This window comes from Hydra viridissima, unplaced genomic scaffold, assembly GCF_058129835.1.
Source record: "Hydra viridissima isolate aposymbiotic clone 2 unplaced genomic scaffold, HvirCarnegie_v1 scaffold_6, whole genome shotgun sequence".
Lineage (NCBI taxonomy): Eukaryota > Metazoa > Cnidaria > Hydrozoa > Anthoathecata > Hydridae > Hydra > Hydra viridissima.
In genome coordinates, this window is record NW_028324305.1 from 11,388,396 (window position 1) to 11,407,632 (window position 19,237).

The 19,237-nt window shown below is 29.9% G+C and overlaps 4 protein-coding genes and 2 pseudogenes across 9 annotated transcripts in view; 2 read left to right on the top strand and 4 right to left on the bottom strand.

The window, feature by feature from the left end:
• The window catches only part of LOC149887018 (uncharacterized), a 105,449-nt gene that overhangs the window by 66,414 nt on the left and 19,798 nt on the right, over positions 1-19,237 (bottom strand). The gene's annotated exons all lie outside the window — the stretch shown is intronic.
• On the top strand, positions 2,060-3,170 carry LOC145190535 (epithelial membrane protein 1-like). Of its 2 annotated transcripts, XM_090089916.1 has the most exons (3): positions 2,060-2,349; positions 2,496-2,741; positions 2,900-3,170. In XM_090089916.1, the coding sequence occupies exons 1-3, from the start codon at positions 2,313-2,315 to the stop codon at positions 3,034-3,036; spliced, it is 420 nt and encodes a 139-aa protein (XP_089946042.1). In that variant the 5' UTR covers positions 2,060-2,312; the 3' UTR covers positions 3,037-3,170. The 2 variants fall into 2 exon arrangements, with proteins under 2 accessions (XP_089946042.1, XP_079923547.2); XM_080067421.2 differs by having other exon boundaries at positions 2,065-2,741.
• On the bottom strand, positions 5,395-8,976 carry LOC145190798 (uncharacterized). Of its 4 annotated transcripts, none has more exons than XM_090089919.1 (5): positions 8,887-8,976; positions 7,086-7,154; positions 6,762-6,821; positions 6,027-6,065; positions 5,395-5,825 (listed from the first exon to the last, which is right to left on the bottom strand). In XM_090089919.1, the coding sequence occupies exons 2-5, from the start codon at positions 7,135-7,137 to the stop codon at positions 5,545-5,547; spliced, it is 432 nt and encodes a 143-aa protein (XP_089946045.1). In that variant the 5' UTR covers positions 7,138-7,154; positions 8,887-8,976; the 3' UTR covers positions 5,395-5,544. The 4 variants fall into 4 exon arrangements, with proteins under 4 accessions (XP_089946045.1, XP_089946043.1, XP_089946047.1 ...); XM_090089917.1 differs by having other exon boundaries at positions 6,744-6,821; XM_090089921.1 differs by having other exon boundaries at positions 6,762-6,825; positions 8,887-8,930.
• Positions 11,895-13,700, bottom strand: LOC149887023 (uncharacterized). 2 transcript variants are annotated; one of them, XR_016453198.1, is made up of 5 exons: positions 13,562-13,700; positions 13,098-13,325; positions 12,583-12,750; positions 12,356-12,418; positions 11,895-12,005 (listed from the first exon to the last, which is right to left on the bottom strand). XR_016453198.1 is itself a non-coding variant. In XM_090089915.1 (5 exons), exons 1-5 carry the CDS (start codon positions 13,571-13,573, stop codon positions 11,932-11,934), a joined length of 483 nt encoding a protein of 160 aa, XP_089946041.1. In that variant the 5' UTR covers positions 13,574-13,700; the 3' UTR covers positions 11,895-11,931. The 2 variants fall into 2 exon arrangements, 1 of the variants encoding a protein (XP_089946041.1); XM_090089915.1 differs by having other exon boundaries at positions 12,583-12,688.
• On the bottom strand, positions 13,852-14,623 carry LOC149887024 (uncharacterized; annotated as a pseudogene).
• On the top strand, positions 18,293-19,233 carry LOC149887025 (uncharacterized; annotated as a pseudogene).

The following is a 19,237-nucleotide window of genomic DNA, read 5'->3' on the forward strand; positions in this document are numbered from 1 at the left end:
AGTTTGGTGCTCGGAATTCGATGAAATTGACAAAGGCCGTTTTTGCCAAGTGCTGATTGGCAAAGGTTCTTCCCTATAAAAGTTATTAAAGTGTTTAAAAAGGTGGTAATCGGTTGACGCAAGGTCTGGTGAGTATGGTAGGTGAGGCAGAACCTTGACACTCAACTCATCTAGTACTTGAACATTGATTTGTAAAAAGTGTGGCCGAATGTTTTCATGTAGTAGGATCGGACCACGCTTGTTGACCAATGCCGGCTGCTGCTGACGTAATTTCGCAAATATTTCATCGATTTCAGCACAATAAGACTCTTCAGTGATGGTTTGGCTCAGTTCCAAGAAGTTATAGTGGATCACACCGGCTGCAGACCATCATACTGTAACCATAATCTTTTTTTGATGGGTTTTCACCTTTTGAAAGTGCCTGGGGGGCTTGCTGGCATCCAAACACTTTCCTGAACGTCTTCAGTTATATTACAGAATCCATTTTGATCACGCGCCACGATTCAACCCAAGGACGGGTGGATTTGCTTGCGCAGAAGCAAGCAAGAACAAACGCGACAATTTCTGTTGATCGTCATGGGTTACCTACTTTTCAAGCTTTTTCACCTTTTCAATGCATTTCAAACTATCCAAAACAGCTTAGTGACTGACTTCCAGTTCTTCCGCAATCCTCCCAACCGTTTGGGATGGGTTAACTTCCATCATGGTTCTCAGACCCTCGTTCTGGATTACTGTAGGTCACTACTACGGGGCTCATTATGGGAGCTGAAGTATCAAAAACAAAGTTATGTGAATCAACGCCGAATGGTACGTTCGCTGACACTTTGAAATCTAATACCTGGTAAACTTTTCTAACCGTCTTGAAATCACTTTGTCCCAATTTGATTTAATACAAAAAAATTGACCGAAAATCGGCCGAAAATGATTAGCATCATCAGAAAGGGCATTCATTTCTGCAATGAAGAGAAAAAAGTCGGATAAAGTCTAAATTCCTATTGCTAATTTGCCCTTTTTAGGTAAATTCTCATAGAGATGTTTTATAAACTGTTCCTAAGGGTATTACAACTGCTAGTGACTATTTCGAAGAACATAATTTTTTTTGACTGAACGCATGAAATAAATCATGTAAAAAAAAATTGTTTATTTAGTTTTTGTGAAAACATTTCATAAATCAATTTTGAAAAATATTGTGAGTTTTTATAATTATTAGAAAATTCCTATGTTTTTTAAAATAAAACTTTTAACTTCATTACCATAAAGCTCTTAATATTTTTCAGTGGTCTTTAAAATTTCCATATTAGTTTCAGTTTATCACCAATAGTTCCTCAAAACCTTGTAACAAAAGTTTGTATATTATTAACAAAGAGGGTTCAATAAAGAACGACGGAAACCGAAATTTCAGCGAAAACGGAAAGTACCGAAATTTGGTTAAGGGAAATTTTTACCGAAATTTAAGTGAAAGCCGAAAGTTTCCTTTCACTAGGATTCGAGTAATTATGAGCTACCATCGGAATGAAAATGGGACAGTAACAATACAGAAACTTAATCCAGCAAATTCCATTACAAAAGCCATGTAACAGCCATAAACCTTATCAACTTGTATGCTTTCTTGTTTTGCGCTTTTGATTTTTTTTTTTTTTGTTTTTTTTAAATTGTATTTGTTTGTTTTTTTTTTGTTTTGTTTTTGCCCTAACCATAGTTTTTTCGTTCTTTATAAAAAAAAATCGTTGTTAAGTTATTTAAAAACGTTATTTAAAAGCGTTCTTTAAAAACGTTACTCTTTAAAAACGTTATTCTTTAAAAACGTTATTCTTTAAAAACGTTATTCTTTACAAATTATGAAAAAATGAAACTTAAAAAGATTATTTACGGAAAATATTACTCCAATTGATTAATTTTAAAAGGATAACAGTACTTTTGAATAGAAAGCACAAAAAATACCGTCAGATTGCCATCTTTGACAAGTTAAACAAGCAAATGATAAACATTAAATATTTGTACCAACCCTTTACATTCCATGTTTAAAGCAACATACGTTTCATAGAACTCTTTTTTTCCTTCCTCCATTTGTCTTTAGAATCACTACTCTTCAGAATGAGATGAGTTTTTTTTTTTATTTAAAATTCACAATCGAAATGCTTTAATTATTACTTAAAGAGTTGTCAGTGGCAGCAAAATTTTTAATGATATTATAAAACACCTTTAGCAAATATTTGCGCAGAATTTACAAATGCAATACATTTATTTCACCACAAGAGTCTTTAGACAACTTACTGGCAAGAGTATTATAAACTTGAGAGATTGCATTTTTTATGGTTATTACAGCACTATATGTTATATCTAAACTAGGTTTTTGATTTTGATTTTTTGCTGTTGTATTTTTGCGTTTCGTGTTTTTAATCTTAAACCAAGTATGACGATAGTCCTCAAAATTTATCAGAACCGTGTTCGACTCGGATTTACGTTAATAGGAGTTGCAACTCTCTTTTGTATAGCTTCTGCGACAAGTGCACCAGCATGGCAAAACACGGATATGTTTTTTTGGAAGGAAACTTCTGGTTTGTGGCAGACTTGTAACAGTGGAAGTTGTAAATCTTTTGGAAACGTCGAAGGGTTTATAAGGGAGTGTCAAGCATTTGCTGTCATTGCAACTCTTTTAAGCTTTTTAGCGGTTTTAGTTGTTGGGTGTCAGCTGTACTCATCGAAAGTTTATCTAGCTCCAAGTTTATTTCTTTTTGCAGGTTGTTAATACTTAAAACCAGTTTGCTTTTTTTTTTTTTTAATTTTTTAAGTATTGCTTTCATTTGGTTTTTAAAACCACTATGAACAAGTTTTTTAAAAAAGATTTTCTCGATATGTAATTAGTTGTATATTTATTACAAGTTCTCCTGATTTATAGGATTGTGCATGGCTGTCTCCTTGGCGATTTACGCATCAAAGTTTAAAAACATAGACTACGGTTGGGCTTTTATAATTGGGTGGTGTGGTGTAGCATTTTCATCAATCGGATTGGTTATGAGCATGAAGTGCAGTTAATGAAGTAATGAATATTTCTTCAGATGTCAACGAGCCCAAGAAAATCGTTCAAAACATTTGTAACCACTTTTATAGTCCTGATTTTTTAAGCTTTTCTTTTTTTTAATCTTAAAACAATCTCTTCAAAATGTAAACTATAGTTTGTTCTTTTTAATTCATTTTATAAAACTAACAAGTATTTCAAGAATGTAAACAAAAACCCAAAGAGTTTCAACGAAAAAAGTGAGAGCTAAGCTTATGGTATACAACCCAAACAGTACAAAAGAAATATAACAAAATTTGTCCATACTTTTTTCAATATAATAAACTTGTCAGCTTTTCGTAGCGGTTTTCTCACTGGTGAAACGTTGAAATTGCACGAACGCTCTTTTTCTCAAAATATATCAGCTTGGTGCTCTTCTGTCGTTTTGAATTTGATTGAATTTTTATTGAATTATTGAAATGTTGAATTTTTATCATTTTTTAAGTTTGTTTACAATTCCAAACTTTAAAAAGCAACGCGTTAAGAAAAAGTTGTTCGAAATCCAAAACTTAAAAGGCAATGAAGTTATAGAAGCTCGTATTCATCCGTGAAAATTGCATGATTTTTTTCAGATTTTAGGATATATAGATTGATAAAGAAAATAATACAAGACCTACACATTTAGAAAAATACATTTTGTTCTCAGCATTTGATGATAATTTCTATAATTTTATTTTTATTTTTATGTTTAGTGTAAATACATATAACTTTCAAAAAATTATTAATTTCTCTTTGATTTTTCTCATGTTACTAACAATTATGTTCAAGCTGGAAATTTAATGGAAAAAGTTAATAAATACAGAAATGATTAGTTTGAGTTCAAGAAAATGCAATGTTTATATAACAAATAGATAAGATAAGTAATGAAACAATTGACAACAGAAACAACTTTTTTTTTTCTTTATTTTTAAAAGGTATATTATTGATTTATACTTTACCTACAACAATTAGTTAATATTTTGTTGCACGTTCTTTATTTTTTTAAATTCAATAATTTTTTGGGCATGCTGGCAACCAAATTTTGTTTACGTATAGATATCGAAAAAACAAAATTATGATGTTGTGTGAAGATCGTATCAAACTCTAAAATGTGATCCAAAAATATCAATTTTAGATTCTGTTTGTCTAAAAATCTATGCCCCATTTCATATTTATCCGTGCAGAACATATATGAAAAAACTTCTTTCTGGCTTTTACATGTCGTTTTTTTTAACAAAGGTTCACTTCTTGGTGATCTTATAAATAAATTTCCTTCAACTAAATGTCCTCTAATAGTAAGTGAGGTTGCATTTAACTCTAAATTTTTTTTAATGGTATTGCTAGAGATAAATGGATCCTTTTTAACTTCATGAATAATTCATCTTCTCGGTAAGTTGTTTTTCTTTTGCCACCTCAAGGTTCCACACTTTAAACATGTCAAAAATTGGTCAACAGCATGTGGCCATTACTATTTTTTACATAAATATTGAGTTTTCTTGATTTTTCTTAATATAAACTCAAACTAACCATTTCTGTATTGTTTTTCCCACTAAGTTTCAAGCTAGTTTAAACATAATTATTAGTTACATAAGAACAATCAAAGAGAACTTAACAATTTTTTTAAAGATATATGTATTAACACTAAATATAAAAATAAAAAAAACTATATAAACTACCATCAATTGCTGTGAATAAAATGTATTTTTCTAAATGTGTAGGTGATGTATTTATTATTTTTTCTATCACTGTATATTTTGTATAAGAAAACTATTTTTCAATATGGTGCATGGACTCAAAAACAATAGAAAAATAGTAATAACAAAATAAGAAATTACGAAAATTTTGAAAATTTTTTTAATTAGTTATTTTGAATTTCTTATATTTTTTTGGTATTAAACTAATAACAATAATAATGATAATAATAATAGTAATAATAATAATAATAATAAAATAATAATAATAATAATAAAATAATAATAATAATAATAATAATAATAATAATAATAATAATAATAATAATAATAATAATAATAATAATAATAATAATAATAATAATAATAATAATAAAATAATAATAATAATAATAATAATAATAATAATAATAATAATAGTAATAATAATAATAATAATAAAAATAATGATAATAATAATAATAATAACAATAAAAATAATAATAATAATAATAATAATAATAATAACAATAATAATAATAATAATAACAATAATAATAATAATAATAATAATAATAATAATAATAATAATAATAATAATAATAATAATAATAATAATAATAATAATAATAATAATAATAATAATAATAATAATAATAATAATAATAATAATAATGATGATGATAATAAAAATAATAAATTTAATTTTGTTGTTATCATTTACTTTACAGTTTTATGTTAAGTAAATCGACTTGAATAAAAGTTAGAAGAAAAAAGTCTTCAGTTTGAAACGAATTAAAAGCGCAAAAAATAATTTTAAAGATTTTTTTTTATCTGCTATAACTGTAGAGTTGGTAAGTGCCCCGCAGCTCTAGCCATTTCATTTACTGCGTCATAGAAAGCTCTTTTCTGCTCTGCATACGTTTGGTTCGTATTGCCTTTTATCACCTTGGCCAAAATATTAGATTTTTTTATAAATTCATTGTTCCTATAATTTGGACATAAATCGTAAAGCAGTGCCTTCCTTTTGAGCGATGTTTCAGGGTTTATATGATGACAATTTATCTTCATTTTTGTTTTTAATGGTACTCCAAGTTTCACTGGATTCAGCTTTTCGACTAAAAAATGAAAGTTTAACTTTTTCAGCGCATTAAGCATTTTTCAGTGCGATTAAGCATTTTTCAGTGCGATTAAACATTTTAAATTTCTAAAAAGATTCAGTAGACCTTTATTTCAAAAACCTTTTTTGTCGATCGTGCTCATTGCATTTATTGCACACCTGAAATATTTCTTTGAAATTTCAGTTTGTGATAACTTACCATTTCCAACAGGACGTCCAAGCATTTCTTTTAGCAAATCTGTAAATAATATATGTTGTATTACTTACAAACTAAATATAACATATTTTGTTTATATATAGTACTGCATAATATACGCTGTTTACGTATAAACATTGAAAAAACAAAATTATGATGTTGTGTAAAGATTAAATTTTAAAATGTGATTTCATGGAGGTTTTTAGCAATGAATAAACTAAAAAAAAAGGAAAAAAATGCTAGTATCAGCAAAATAAAATTAGCACGCTCAAGAAAGACTATGAAATCTTTTGATGTTAAGTTGTTTTATTATCGAACTCGTTATTAACGTAGTGGATAATGAACGTAGTGGATAATGAACGTAGTGGATAATGAACGTAGTGGATAATGAACGTAGTGGATAATGAACGTAGTGGATAATGAACGTAGTGGATAATGAACGTAGTGGATAATGAACGTAGTGGATAATGAACGTAGTGGATAATGAACGTAGTGGATAATGAACGTAGTGGATAATGAACGTAGTGGATAATGAACGTAGTGGATAATGAACGTAGTGGATAATGAACGTAGTGGATAATGAACGTAGTGGATAATGAACGTAGTGGGTTCATTATCCACTACGTTAATAACGAGTTCGAATTGACTTTGAAAACGAGTTTTTTTTCGTTCTTTAAAAAAATTGTCAAACTAATTTATTTTAAATATGATTCAAAATACTTATTTCTTTGATGTTACCGCTGTCGATAAATATGGCATCTGTATCTTCCATATATTCAAGCTCGCTGATTGCTATCACTAACAGCAAAACAAACAAACAAACAAAAAAAAAACAACTAGAAATTTGTTTATTACAAAGAATTTTTAAATAAATTTTTTGCTTCAATAGTATTGTCTTTTAAATAAATTATTTCTTTTAAAATTTAACAAAAATGAACTTAAAAAAAATGAAAACAGAGTAATTTTAAATGTTGTTTGGTATTAATAATGAAATAAAATACCTTTAATAAACAAAGCAATGAAATATTACCCGTAATAAAAAAAATAAAATAAACAAAATACCTTTAACAAATAAAATCCAAATTGCAGCAAAAAAAATGAATTTCAACCACATTCTTTTTCAAAACAACTCTAAATCGATTTTTTATTTTCCTTTAAATTTTGATTTTTTTAAAGGTTTTATTTAAAAGATTTTAACAACCTACTTAACATATCTACCTAATTTATCTGGCTTATTAGGCCTGGTATTCAGTTAGAGAAATAAGTATCCGAACAAAACTCTTTATTATGGAAAATAAATTTTGTCAGGTTATTTCAGAAAAACATAACTTTACAAAAATAAAAAAAATGATTGTTCTGAAAGAAAATTTTAATATGAACTCAATATGCAAAAAAAAAAAATATCAATAATATATTTAATTGATAAAAATTTAAGATGCAATTAAATTATGCAATTTTTTAGAATTAAATAAGTATCTGAACAAAGTTTTAAAGATTAACGCTTCTTTGAGTAATTATTTTTATGACTTTTTAATATCTAGTTTTGCTTTACTGCTTTTATGACTTCTGCAAGTCGACATGGCATCAATTCAACTATTTTCTTTGTCGTATCTGAGCCGATATCAGCTCAAGCTTCTTGAAGCATGATCTTTAGCTCTTCTTTTCTTTTTAGATATCGTGTGCCATATTTTTTATCCAGATATATAGCCAGAGGTGTTCAATTGGATTGAGATCTGGACTTTGCGCTGGCCATTCATGTAATTCAATTTGTTTTTGGATAAAAAAACTCTTTTGCTTTCTTCGACGTATGTTTAGGGTTATTGTCTTGTTGGAAGATAAAATGTTTTCCTAATCGCAGTTGTTTAGTTGAAGCCAGAAGATTTTTATTGAGAATGTTAAAATAAACCTCAGAGTCCATAATTCCATCAATAAACTCCAGTTACCTGCTCCGTTCCAAGCCATCGATCCCCATACCATAACATTGATTCCACTAAATTTTACTGTACCTCGAATACAACTGAGTGTGAATACTTCACCTTTTATTCTCTATTGACTTGTTCAAGCAATGTAAAACATTTAGGTTGCTTTATTTATCGATCTAAATGTTTTACATTGCTTGAACAAGTCAATAACCAAATTGCGCTGAGCTTGGGACCATTACTTGATTTTAACTCCCATACTTGATGATATCAATGGTAAATCAAATGAATTTACAAAAATATCAGTTAATTATTAAAAATTACTCGTTGTAAAAACAACAATATTTCTAAAACTATTGGTTTAAAAACTTTTTTGAATAATCAATTTCAAAACTTCATCTACAAAACAACTTGTTCGGATAATTATTTTTCGTTGAAGTTTTAACACTCCTTCAGGAATCGTTAAATTTTAGCAACGCAAGTTAATTACCTTTGATTAATTTTTTGCAACATAAAATCGTATTTAAATTTGCTTTTAGAATAATTATAAAAGTATTTATCAAAAGCATATGTTTTTCTGAAAAAAACCTGAAAAATTTGTTTTTCACAATAAAATGTTTTGTTCGGATACTTATTTCTCTGAATGTATCTGCCTAATATATCTGTGTAATAAATATATCTACCGAATTTATCTGCCAAATTATCTACCTAATAGCCTTAAAAACGGTAGAAAAATTTTTAAAACCTTAAACAATTTTCTTATTAAAGTTCCCAGCTTTACAAAAAAGACTTTTGGAACAGTTATTTTATCTCGTGAAAAACATCTAAAATAATATCTTGATAAAGTTTGAAATAAAACAATTTAAATTTTAAAACTCCAGTTTCAAATTTTATTAAAAAAGCAATTAGAACCAATTAAGAATGATAATAAAAGAAAAACGAACCTTAATTTATTTACAATAAACGTGTTCTCGTACATCGCGCTTTTTTTTTAAAAAAAAACTCTTAATGTGAAGAAAACGAGAAGACTCGTGCATTTGGTTGCTATGGTTACTATCAATTTCTAACGCTTCGTTAGACATTTGCAAAAAATAACCAAAATTATAGTAACTTCTGTATGATTTCAAGACATAAAAGTTTTACAGATTTTCATTTATTCATTTTTTAAAGGCTTTATCATATTTTCTAAAAATTGCTCTAGTTCTATTTAGATGATTTGCTGTGGCTTTAAATTAAACATTAAAAGTTCCAACGTTAATCGGTAAGTTGAATGGTAAATTGATGGTGGGGTCATTCCACGCCAAACGGTCCAATTTCCGAAATAATCCCCGCACTACCATCTCAGATTTTGATAAAATTTTGTCAGTATGTTGTTAAACATGTTTCATGAACATTGCCAAAATTTCAAATCAAAATGTTTATTATTTCGGATGTTGTAGTACTTTTTGAAAAGCTTACCTAAACTTTAACTTCAGTCAGTAGCTAAAATTCGTATACTTGGGGTCCTATACTTTTGCAATGAAAGGGTAATATATCTTAAAAACGTTGTTTCTTAGTAAACCGAAGGTGCAGATCACAAATAATTTATTACAAGTTTTATATTATGCCTACATTTTAGTCTATGGTTCTCCAATTATCGTCACAAACTTAACACTATAAATAATTTTTATTTATTTGTAGGGTCATATCTCTAAAACTAAAGGTTTTTGAATATTGCTATTTTGTCTAAAGGTTCTTCATACTGTCATAACGATATGGATTAAAAATTTGCTATTTTAAAAATTTCTCTGCTGAGTTATTCTAAAAGCAATATGGCGAAAAAAGTGAAAAACATTAAAATAACGTGTGTTTGAACCCCTAAAACTTGATATGGGCAAATTTTTTTTGTTTTTTTAATTGTTTTATTGGAAAGACCTTATTTCAAAATTTCAGAAACATTAAAAACTGTCTTGGAGAGATCTTTCTTATGAACGAAAAAAATCTAGTTTTTATAAGCTAAGGCTATTAGGTCTGCAAAGTTTTTGATATTTTAAAAATGATATTAAGGTCCGTATATTAACTATTGCCATGTAGAGGTAACTTTAGTGAGCAAGTATATTATTATTCTACGGACAAATCTCTCTAAATTAATTTCAAATATTTAAGTTTATCACAAACATCTAATATTCGAAGACGAAAATAAGAATGGATGTTATAATAAGAGTTATTTTAAATATTCTGACATGTCTGTTGAACAAAACTTAACTACTTGTTGTATTGGAAAATTTGATGGAAGTTTATGTCATTTAAGTACTTATTCTCGAAAAAAGGGTTTTATTGACTTTTGCTCAGAACTTTCGATCGAGGAGCAGAGTTTGATTGTGAGGCGAACTTATGATTTAATTAAAAATATTACTTTAATTTATTTCCACCACAAATCACTGCTGTTGGTTAAATACACGCATTTACAGCGCCATTGTTTAAAACCCTTTTGGTATGGCCAATCGTTGCTCAGTTAAAGGTTTGAGATGTATTGACCAAGAGACTGCAGACTGTCTTTCGAATTTAACAAATAAAGTTATTTGTCCAGGTCCAGGTTATTGTGTCCAAATTGCCGCAAAGCTTATTCAACCACAAGCTCTTCAAGTGAAAAAATTGACGATATTGATGACATAGATGATATATTTTGTTCAACTGACACTATTAATACTAGCCTTTCTGAGCTTGGAATTTCACCTTTAAGAAAACGTGTTAGTAAGAGAGATCATGCTAGTTATGTAAAACGCAAAATTTCGAAAGTGCAAATAACAGTTGCAGAAAAAACAGCTGTTGTTAGTGGTTTATCACCAGATAATAGTGTCCTACCACTAAGCAGTGCAAGTGTAGAGTGTGAGAATTGCATTTACTGGTCAGATTTGATATTAGAATTGAAAGATAAAATATCTACAATCAGTAATCCCCGTGAAAAAGTTCAAGTTTTAACTCTTATACCAAACAGTTGGTCAAGAACAAAAATATGTAGTGAGTTTAAAGTATCAGACAGAATGGCTAAAGCAGCAAAAAAGTTAAAAGCAAAAAGTGGAATTTTAGCACTTCCAGAAAGAAATGGTTCCTGAGCAGCATGTTATTGCAGTCATTCCAAATCCAATCAGTTCTGCAACAGGTCGATATTACAATTTACCGTCAATTGTAGTTTCAGACATTAATTCCAAATCTGAAGCTATTTTAAATATGTAATTTGGAATCAAGTTGATTACAGTTTCGTACAACTGAATTTTTTCTATCACGAATTTTTTTTTGTAGAAAAGAAACAATATGTTAACATAAAAATATTTGTTTTTAGTTTTTTGTTACAGAAAATGTGTTGTAAAAGCTGTATTGTTTAACTAGATTTTGCATCTATAACCAGGACCGCAATTGTGACGTGTTGGATTGATGGTGCTCTTAGGCATATGAATAATCGTCGCCTAAAATTTCGTTTTAAAATTTAAAAAAATACATATATAACAAAAAAACAAGCGCCCCTTTTTGGTTCCCAGCCAACACGGATAGCTGGGTCCCATATGGGGTCTTGATGGGCCAATACATGGGAGCCATGTAGAATAACTATGTGGGCCCATGGTAATTTAGCCGCGGGTTCCAACTGGGTCCCATGTGGGCTAACCACGGTTTGGCGAAAATTGTTTATCCTACTCTTTCATTTTATTTTTCTTTAAAAGATACTTCAGCGATACTTTATTTACGCTTTTCTGTTGCTTAGGTTACTTCATTATAACTAAACATGACTTAGCATGTTGACGCGTAGACTAAGTAGTTAAATTTTAAGTCAATACATGACGTTAGTCAAGCAAATTGCGCATAAATCTAGATTTTAAAACAAGTTCGAGCCACTTTGCGTGAGACATTTTGTTTGGTTTGGGAAAAAAAGCAAAGCTTTTGCATATCATCGGGAAACACAAAAAATATACATGGATGTTGTTAGTGATTGTATTGAGAATAAAAAGAATTATTCAGCTATTGCCCGAAGCCCTTACTCGGTTGGCATGGCTACCGTCGCGGTCTCGACTTCCCAAAAGCCACTTTCCTAAAACAAATACATACAAAATTGTTACTTTTCGTTGCATTTAGAACAGTTATATTAATTAATTCACTTTAAGTGATGACAAAATGATAATCCCCTGTTACTCTAGATTTAAATTTCGTGGATTAACCTTTCCATACCAGGACTGAAGATAACTTTTAAAACAGAAAAATTTTCAGCTTATTACAGATGGATACAAAGAAAGTTTACAATACAGTTCTGCAAATTTGTTGGTATAGTTTTTAAGGGGAAGAGTTCTTTTATGAAAGCACTCTTTTTTAATTCACACCCTAATAAAAGTAGGATTTTCATAACAAAGAGATTAAATATACAAGAAACTTATCACTAATTACCTACTGCCTTCTCAAAGTCTTTTTTATTGACCTCAGCTGTTTTTTGGTTTCCTTTAATTGCCTCTGAAATACAAAATGTAATAACTCTGGAAAGTAAGGAAGAAAATGAGGAACTTACATAGAAAGATACCATGGTTATTACTCTAAAACTATTTAATTTATAATATTAATTGAAAATTCGAAATGAGAGAATCATTGAAGCGTTAATTAGATAAGATTCCACTTACCGTACACAGTATCAAAAAGTCGGTTGGACCCAAACCCTCTCTTTCCACCACGACCAAAAACGTTAAATTTCATGGCTAAGTTGTTGCTCATCACAAAAGCCATCATCTAAATTAAAATTAATTAAATCAAGTTGCTTCTTCAAGAGTATTGCCCCCAATAAAATTCACCTAAAAATAAATTTAAAGTTTTCTATGAAAGTAGAATCATAGTCCTGCTATCCTTTTTTTAAAATTAATTAAATCAAGTTCTCAGACAGAACACTTTGATTTATATTTCTCATGGTATATACTGTATCATCATATACATCTTATTATTTATATTTGCCCTCAGAGGTTTACATGAGCACACAGTATACATGATGGGACAGCATGCGATTTCTTAGGGGCTTTATAGCATGTACAATAAACATAAACTAAAAATGGATAAGAGATCTGTTTTATTTCAGGAAATTCACAAATGGTGGGTGGATAACTTATTTAGACAGAATCCATAGATTATGTTTAATACTACTTACCACACTATTCAAGAAATTGATGTCATCAAGTTTTCCTTCCATTAATGTAAAATCTTCTGTTAACAAAGGAAAAATGGCTCCTTCTGGAAGTATTGCAACATTTTGAACTGGTTGTTGACTTCTAATCATGGTCATTTGTACACACTGAGTTTCTTTAACTTCTTCTAGCTGTCTTAAGACTCTCCCAAAAAGGTTTTCAATTCTTTTGGGCTGACCTGATAAATATTTCTTTAAAATAAAAAAAAAATTAAAACCTTTTTTAACAATAAATAGTATTCTTTAATGTATTACAGATTACGAGGTAAAAGACACCTCATTTAAAAAAACATAATTTTGATATGCATAACAAAAGACCATTTGCCAATCATTCAGTTCAGTATTATAATGCCATCAAACATAATTCAATACACAAAATTGTTTTGTAAAGAAATAAAATCTGCCACAATATCAAGACCAATACCTACCAGTTTAATCATTGAGTAAATTTAAAGGTCTTGTAGTGTACAGTGTTTCAGAAGGACGAGGAAGGTTGAAGTTGGAAGGTGACTGAGAACTAATTAGTGAATGTGATGAAACCAGAGAGGATAATATTGGCAGGGGATAACAAGGGATGAAGGACTTTGGAGGTGGTGGAACCACAATGTCATCATATTCAGACTCAGAATCTGAAGGCAATACTCTTTTGTTTAACTTTGGCCTGAAAAAGGATCAGAAAAAGACATATACTTAAAGAATTGCTGTTAACTCAAACATGTCATGTAAGCATATCATCAACAAAAGCCCGTAAATAATCATTTCCAGAATTAGGCTTAAATTTTCCAGAGAATATGCCTAATGTAAATACACCTAGCCTGGGTATTTTTTTAAACATTCCTAGGATTGGCCAGAGGCATAAGTTTGAACTTCTAGATAAATGTATACCATCAATATTTATACGAAGTGTAAGTATGCCTGGTATGTCATCTAAAGATATTTTTGATGCATTAAGAACTGAAATTAAAAAATGAGATATTCCAAAATGGTAGTATTGACCACCTCCAACAGACTATATCAGTTACTTTTGGGGTAGATAATAATGATCTTGCATTAGATCGGATATCTAAAAGAAGAGGCTTTAAAATAACCAGAAGTGCATTTGTGGCTGCATGTGAAATATTATAATGAGTTGCCCATTCTGCTAACCGCTCTCGAACATTACAATCTGGTTCTTGCTCAACTTCTTCGTGTTCTTCAAATTCATCTGACAAATCATTATCATCGAAGTATACATCACAGTGTTCTACACAAAGATCAATATCTTCAACTTCCATCAAACTTCCTACCAAATAATCTTCATCAGCAATATTTCCCTCCGAATCAATTCCGTTCTGATATTCAAAACCATCAACAGTTTTTATCTCTAAAGTTAAATCCACCTCAGCTAGAGCAACATCAAAAGATTTCTCAGCTGCAATGCAAAAATGCTCATCTACCCTAGAACGGATGTGACGTCGTCGACTTCGCTCATTATATACTTTATTAGACATCTCTACAGTAATGTATTTCGAATCAAATACAAGAAATTAAGACAAATTTAGGAAAAAATTCACTATAGAAGTTACTTGCCTCATTTCGGCGCGATAAAAAATATTTCATGGCCGATTATACTATAGATAGGCCGGCCGCTTCGCAATGGCCGGCTTGATGGGCATCCCACATAAGACCCATGTCGAATCCTATATTGCTAACCCTGGCCCAGATCAGCCCACGTAGCCCAGGTAAAAATTAGATGGGGCCCATGTTGGCTTGTTGGCTGGGTTGGTGCCCATAGTCAGTTGCCTCAACTTCTCTAGTATTTTAAATTGCCAATAATATGCATTTATCCGCAGTATTTTATAGATAATAAGATAATCTCTTCAATAAATCTGTTTTAAGTTTTTTTCTTTTCCTTGGCGTAGTACCATTTTCAAAAGATTAAAATAGCTCTTCTAAATCTTGAATTTAATGGCTATATATTCTAGTTTTTATTGTCATTAATAGCCCTCTACTTAAAGTACCATTAAATTCTTTTAATTTTCTTAACATAAAATCAATTGCTAAATGGGGTGTTGCAAGATTAGCAGCGTTTCTACTAAAAGCTTCAACATTTAATTTAATAGACTTTAGCTTATTGTCAACTCATGTTCCATATTAATATTTTCTTAAAGTGCACACTTCCAATACCTTAAAGAGTTTCTTAAATGATGCAAAATTGTTTTAAAATACATTAGAAAATATTATAATTTATATTTTGCCTCTTTCTGGATTAGATTTACCCAACTATTTTGTAGTTGAGTAAATCTAATCCAGATTTTGATTTTATGAACTTTTTTTACCGTGGGTTGCCCTAGAAATAATATAACTATAGCATTATCTAAGCATGCTATTATGCATCACATACAGATTACTAGAGAGGTCATGGATTCAAAAAACACCCTGATGCGTCTGAAACAAATCCAGGCATTCAAATCACGAAACTCGCCGATTCTTATACCGGGTATTCAGCCACAGACTCGCCGTGTCCGAAAAAAACCGGTTACCCAGACCCGAAAATCCTTAGAAATAACTCAAGCAAATGTTAAAAAATATTTTTTGATCATAAAAATATTTTGATTTTTGACACAATAAGCTTTGATTTTGATGCAGTGTGATAAATCTTTATGTTTAGGACGAAATTGTAAAATTCAAAAAATTTATATATTGACCAAGTTTTTTTCGTTCATAAGAAAAACCTCTCCAAGACAGTTTTTATTGTTTATAAAATTTTGAAATAAGGTCTTTCCAATAATACAATTAAAAAAACAAAAAAAGTTTGCCCACATCAAGTTTTTGAGGTTCAAACACACGTTAAGGCATGCTATCGGAAAAATCTGCCCACCTTTTGCGGTGTTATAAAGCTAGTGAACGGTCGTTTTTTGAAATTATTTTTTTGTGTGTGGTAGTGTTTGTATTATAGAACATTTTGGCAGAAAAAAATAATTAAAAATATTATTTAGTTTCAAAATGTCAACCGAGCAAACTAAACAAAGATTTTTGATTGTGGACAAACACTTAAAAAATCCAACAATATCGAATAGAAAGTTGGTGAAATCATTACAAATATCAAGAAGAACTGTAGATACTGTTCTTAAACGGTTTACAGAACAGAAAACTATTCAGAGAAAACAAGGAAGTGGTCGAAAAAAACGCACAGCAAATCCTAGAGCTCTCGAACGGTTGGAGACTTTTTTGGAAGAACATCCTGATTGGTCTGATAGATATCGAGCGAAAAAACTGGATATCAAAGTTTTAAAGTAGTTAAAAACTGGATATCAAAGTTTTAAAGTAGTTAAAATAGAGAGCTTACGATATGAAAACTGCAACGGCAACGGAGACGACAAAGGTCTGGATCGAGCGGTTGCGACTTGCAGTTGCGGTCTTCAAATAAAATTAGTTACGAATTTCCGCTTCAAAAAAAAAAGAAAACATCTTGAAATAAACAAAAAAAAAATTTAAAAATGGCTCCTTTAAGAAATGTTAGAACGCAGTGGCTACGGTACCGGCTGCTGGATCTTTAGCTCTGGCAGCTAGAGTACCGGCTGGTCTGGGTTCTAGCCAATGACGATGACGTAACTTTTAGTTGGTTTACTTAACATCCGGAATTAGAAACTGGTAGTTCTACGAAACCGGCTGGTATTATTTATTTTGATGAAAATGGATATTGGAAATCTGTTTAATTGTTTTAATAATCCTTAATAAATATAAAAAAAAATTTTAATTTATATTTTTATATTTTAGTTATTTGTTAAACTTTACTTGGAATACTTTACTTGTTAAATTTTACTTATTAAACGTTAAAACCAGCAGCCGGTTTCTTAGCCATTGATGATTTAAAACCGGCTTCTGATTCAGTAAAATTTACTGACAAATAATCAACTTAATCGTTAGTACTATCCGCTCTGATTGTTAGTAGAATGAATTTAGGAGATATTTTTAATAATTTTAATGAGCTTCAGCTAACAATTAAAGAATATGAAAAATCAAGATTTGCATCTCTTTATGTTCGAGATAGTCGAACAATTTAGCGTTTGTTATAAAAAAAGCAAAGTTTTCTTTTTGTAAAACAGAAAAAATTGGGTTTTTTTAAATTTTTTAAAATATGATAGTAATTACTTTTTAAACTAGTGTTTAATGTTTGTAAATGCCTTTCAGTCTAATAGCAAAGATTTAATTAAGGAAAAGAAAACTATATAAAAAAACTATCATTTAAGTAAAATCAATTAAGCTAAAATTTGGCAAAAAACTACTTTTATATAAGAATTTAGCAAAAAACTAATACTTTTATACAAGAAAAAAAAAAAAAATTACTTTGTCAATTGCATGGTTGTGCTCATTAATAACTTTTTTCACACAGAACTTTTCACCATCTTCAGTAACACCAATGCAAAGTGTAAATGGACATTGAATTTTATAGGTACTATGTATAAATAATAAGTCTACATATAGCATCTTTAGTGAAACGAAACCTTCAGTTTACAAGAAATTGTTGAAAAAAGTTATGATTTTATTGACTAACTTTAATTATGATTTACAAATACCTTTGGTTTGGACGAAGCCCTTTTGATCTCGATTTAAATTGACGCCCACCATGATAGCAACAGTATGTTAAATAATAATATTTTAACTCTTTATTAATATATCATTGCAAGCCTTTTTTAATTGCTAAATCAATTGTTCGACTATCTCGAACATAAAGAGATACAAATCTTGATTTTTCATATTCTTTAATTGTTAGCTGAAGCTCATTAAAATTATTAAAAATATCTCCTACATTCATTCTACTAACCATCAGAGCGGATAGTACTAACGATTAAGTTGATTATTTGTCAGTAAATTTTACTGAATCAGAAGCCGGTTTTAAATCATCAATGGCTAAGAAACCGGCTTCTGGTTTTCTGGTTGTTGGTGTTACGTAATGAATATAAGTTACGTCATCGTCATTGGCTAGAACCCAGACCAGCCGGTACTCTAGCTACCAGAGCTAAAGATCCAGCAGCCGGTACCGTAGCCACTGCGATGTTAGAAATAGTTTATTGCTTGCATTAGAATCAAATATCATAGACGACGAGGAATATTTACTACTTTACAAATTTAATTCGTCTAAGAATCCAGATTTACCGTTTTAGTGTTATAAGCAATTTTGTTTAGAAATCATGTCTGATGATGAATGCAAAAGTGAATTTAGATTTCTACGTAGTGATATATATATCGCTTAGTCAATGTATTTCAACTACCTCAAGAGTTTGTATGTTATAACGGCTTAAAAGTTACTCCGGTAGAAGTACTGTGTATTTTTTTAAAACGGTTTTCCTACCCATGTAGACTACTCGATATGATACCTCGTTTTGGACGACCTTTTCCGCAATTAAGCATGATTTCAAATTAAGTTATGAACTTTCTCTATGAACGTTGGATTCATTTATTTACAACACTGAATCAAAACTGGCTTTCTCCAAATAATCTAGAAATATTTGCCGATGTTGTGCATCCCAAAGGAGCTCCTCTCTCAAACTGCTGGGGATTCATAGATGGGACTGTTAGACCAATAACTAAACTAGGAAAAAACCAAAGAGTACTTTACAATGGACATAAAAAAATACACAGTCTAAAATTTCAATCTGTGGTTGCTCCAAATGGTCTTATAGCTAACTTATTTGGACCAGTTGAGGGAAAAAAACATGATAGTGGAATGTTAGCTGACTCTAATTTATTAAATTTATTAGGACAGCATTCATTTGATACTGAAGGAAATCCCTTATGTATTTATGGTGATCCTGCATATCCTCTTAGAGTGCATTTACAAACAGGCTTTAAAGGTGCAATGTTATCTCCACAGCAGAAAATTTGGAACAAGAGAATGAGTGAAGTCAGAGTCTCAGTTGAATGGTTATTTGGAGATATTTTGAACTACTTTAAATTTTTAGACTTTAAAAAAAACTTAAAAATCGGCCTGAATGCTGTGGAAAAAATGTATATAGTTTGTGCCTTACTAAATAATGCTTAAAGTTGTTTATATGGTTTGCAGACATCTAATTATTTTGGTATTAATCCACCTACGCTTGAGGAATATTTTGTATAAAAAT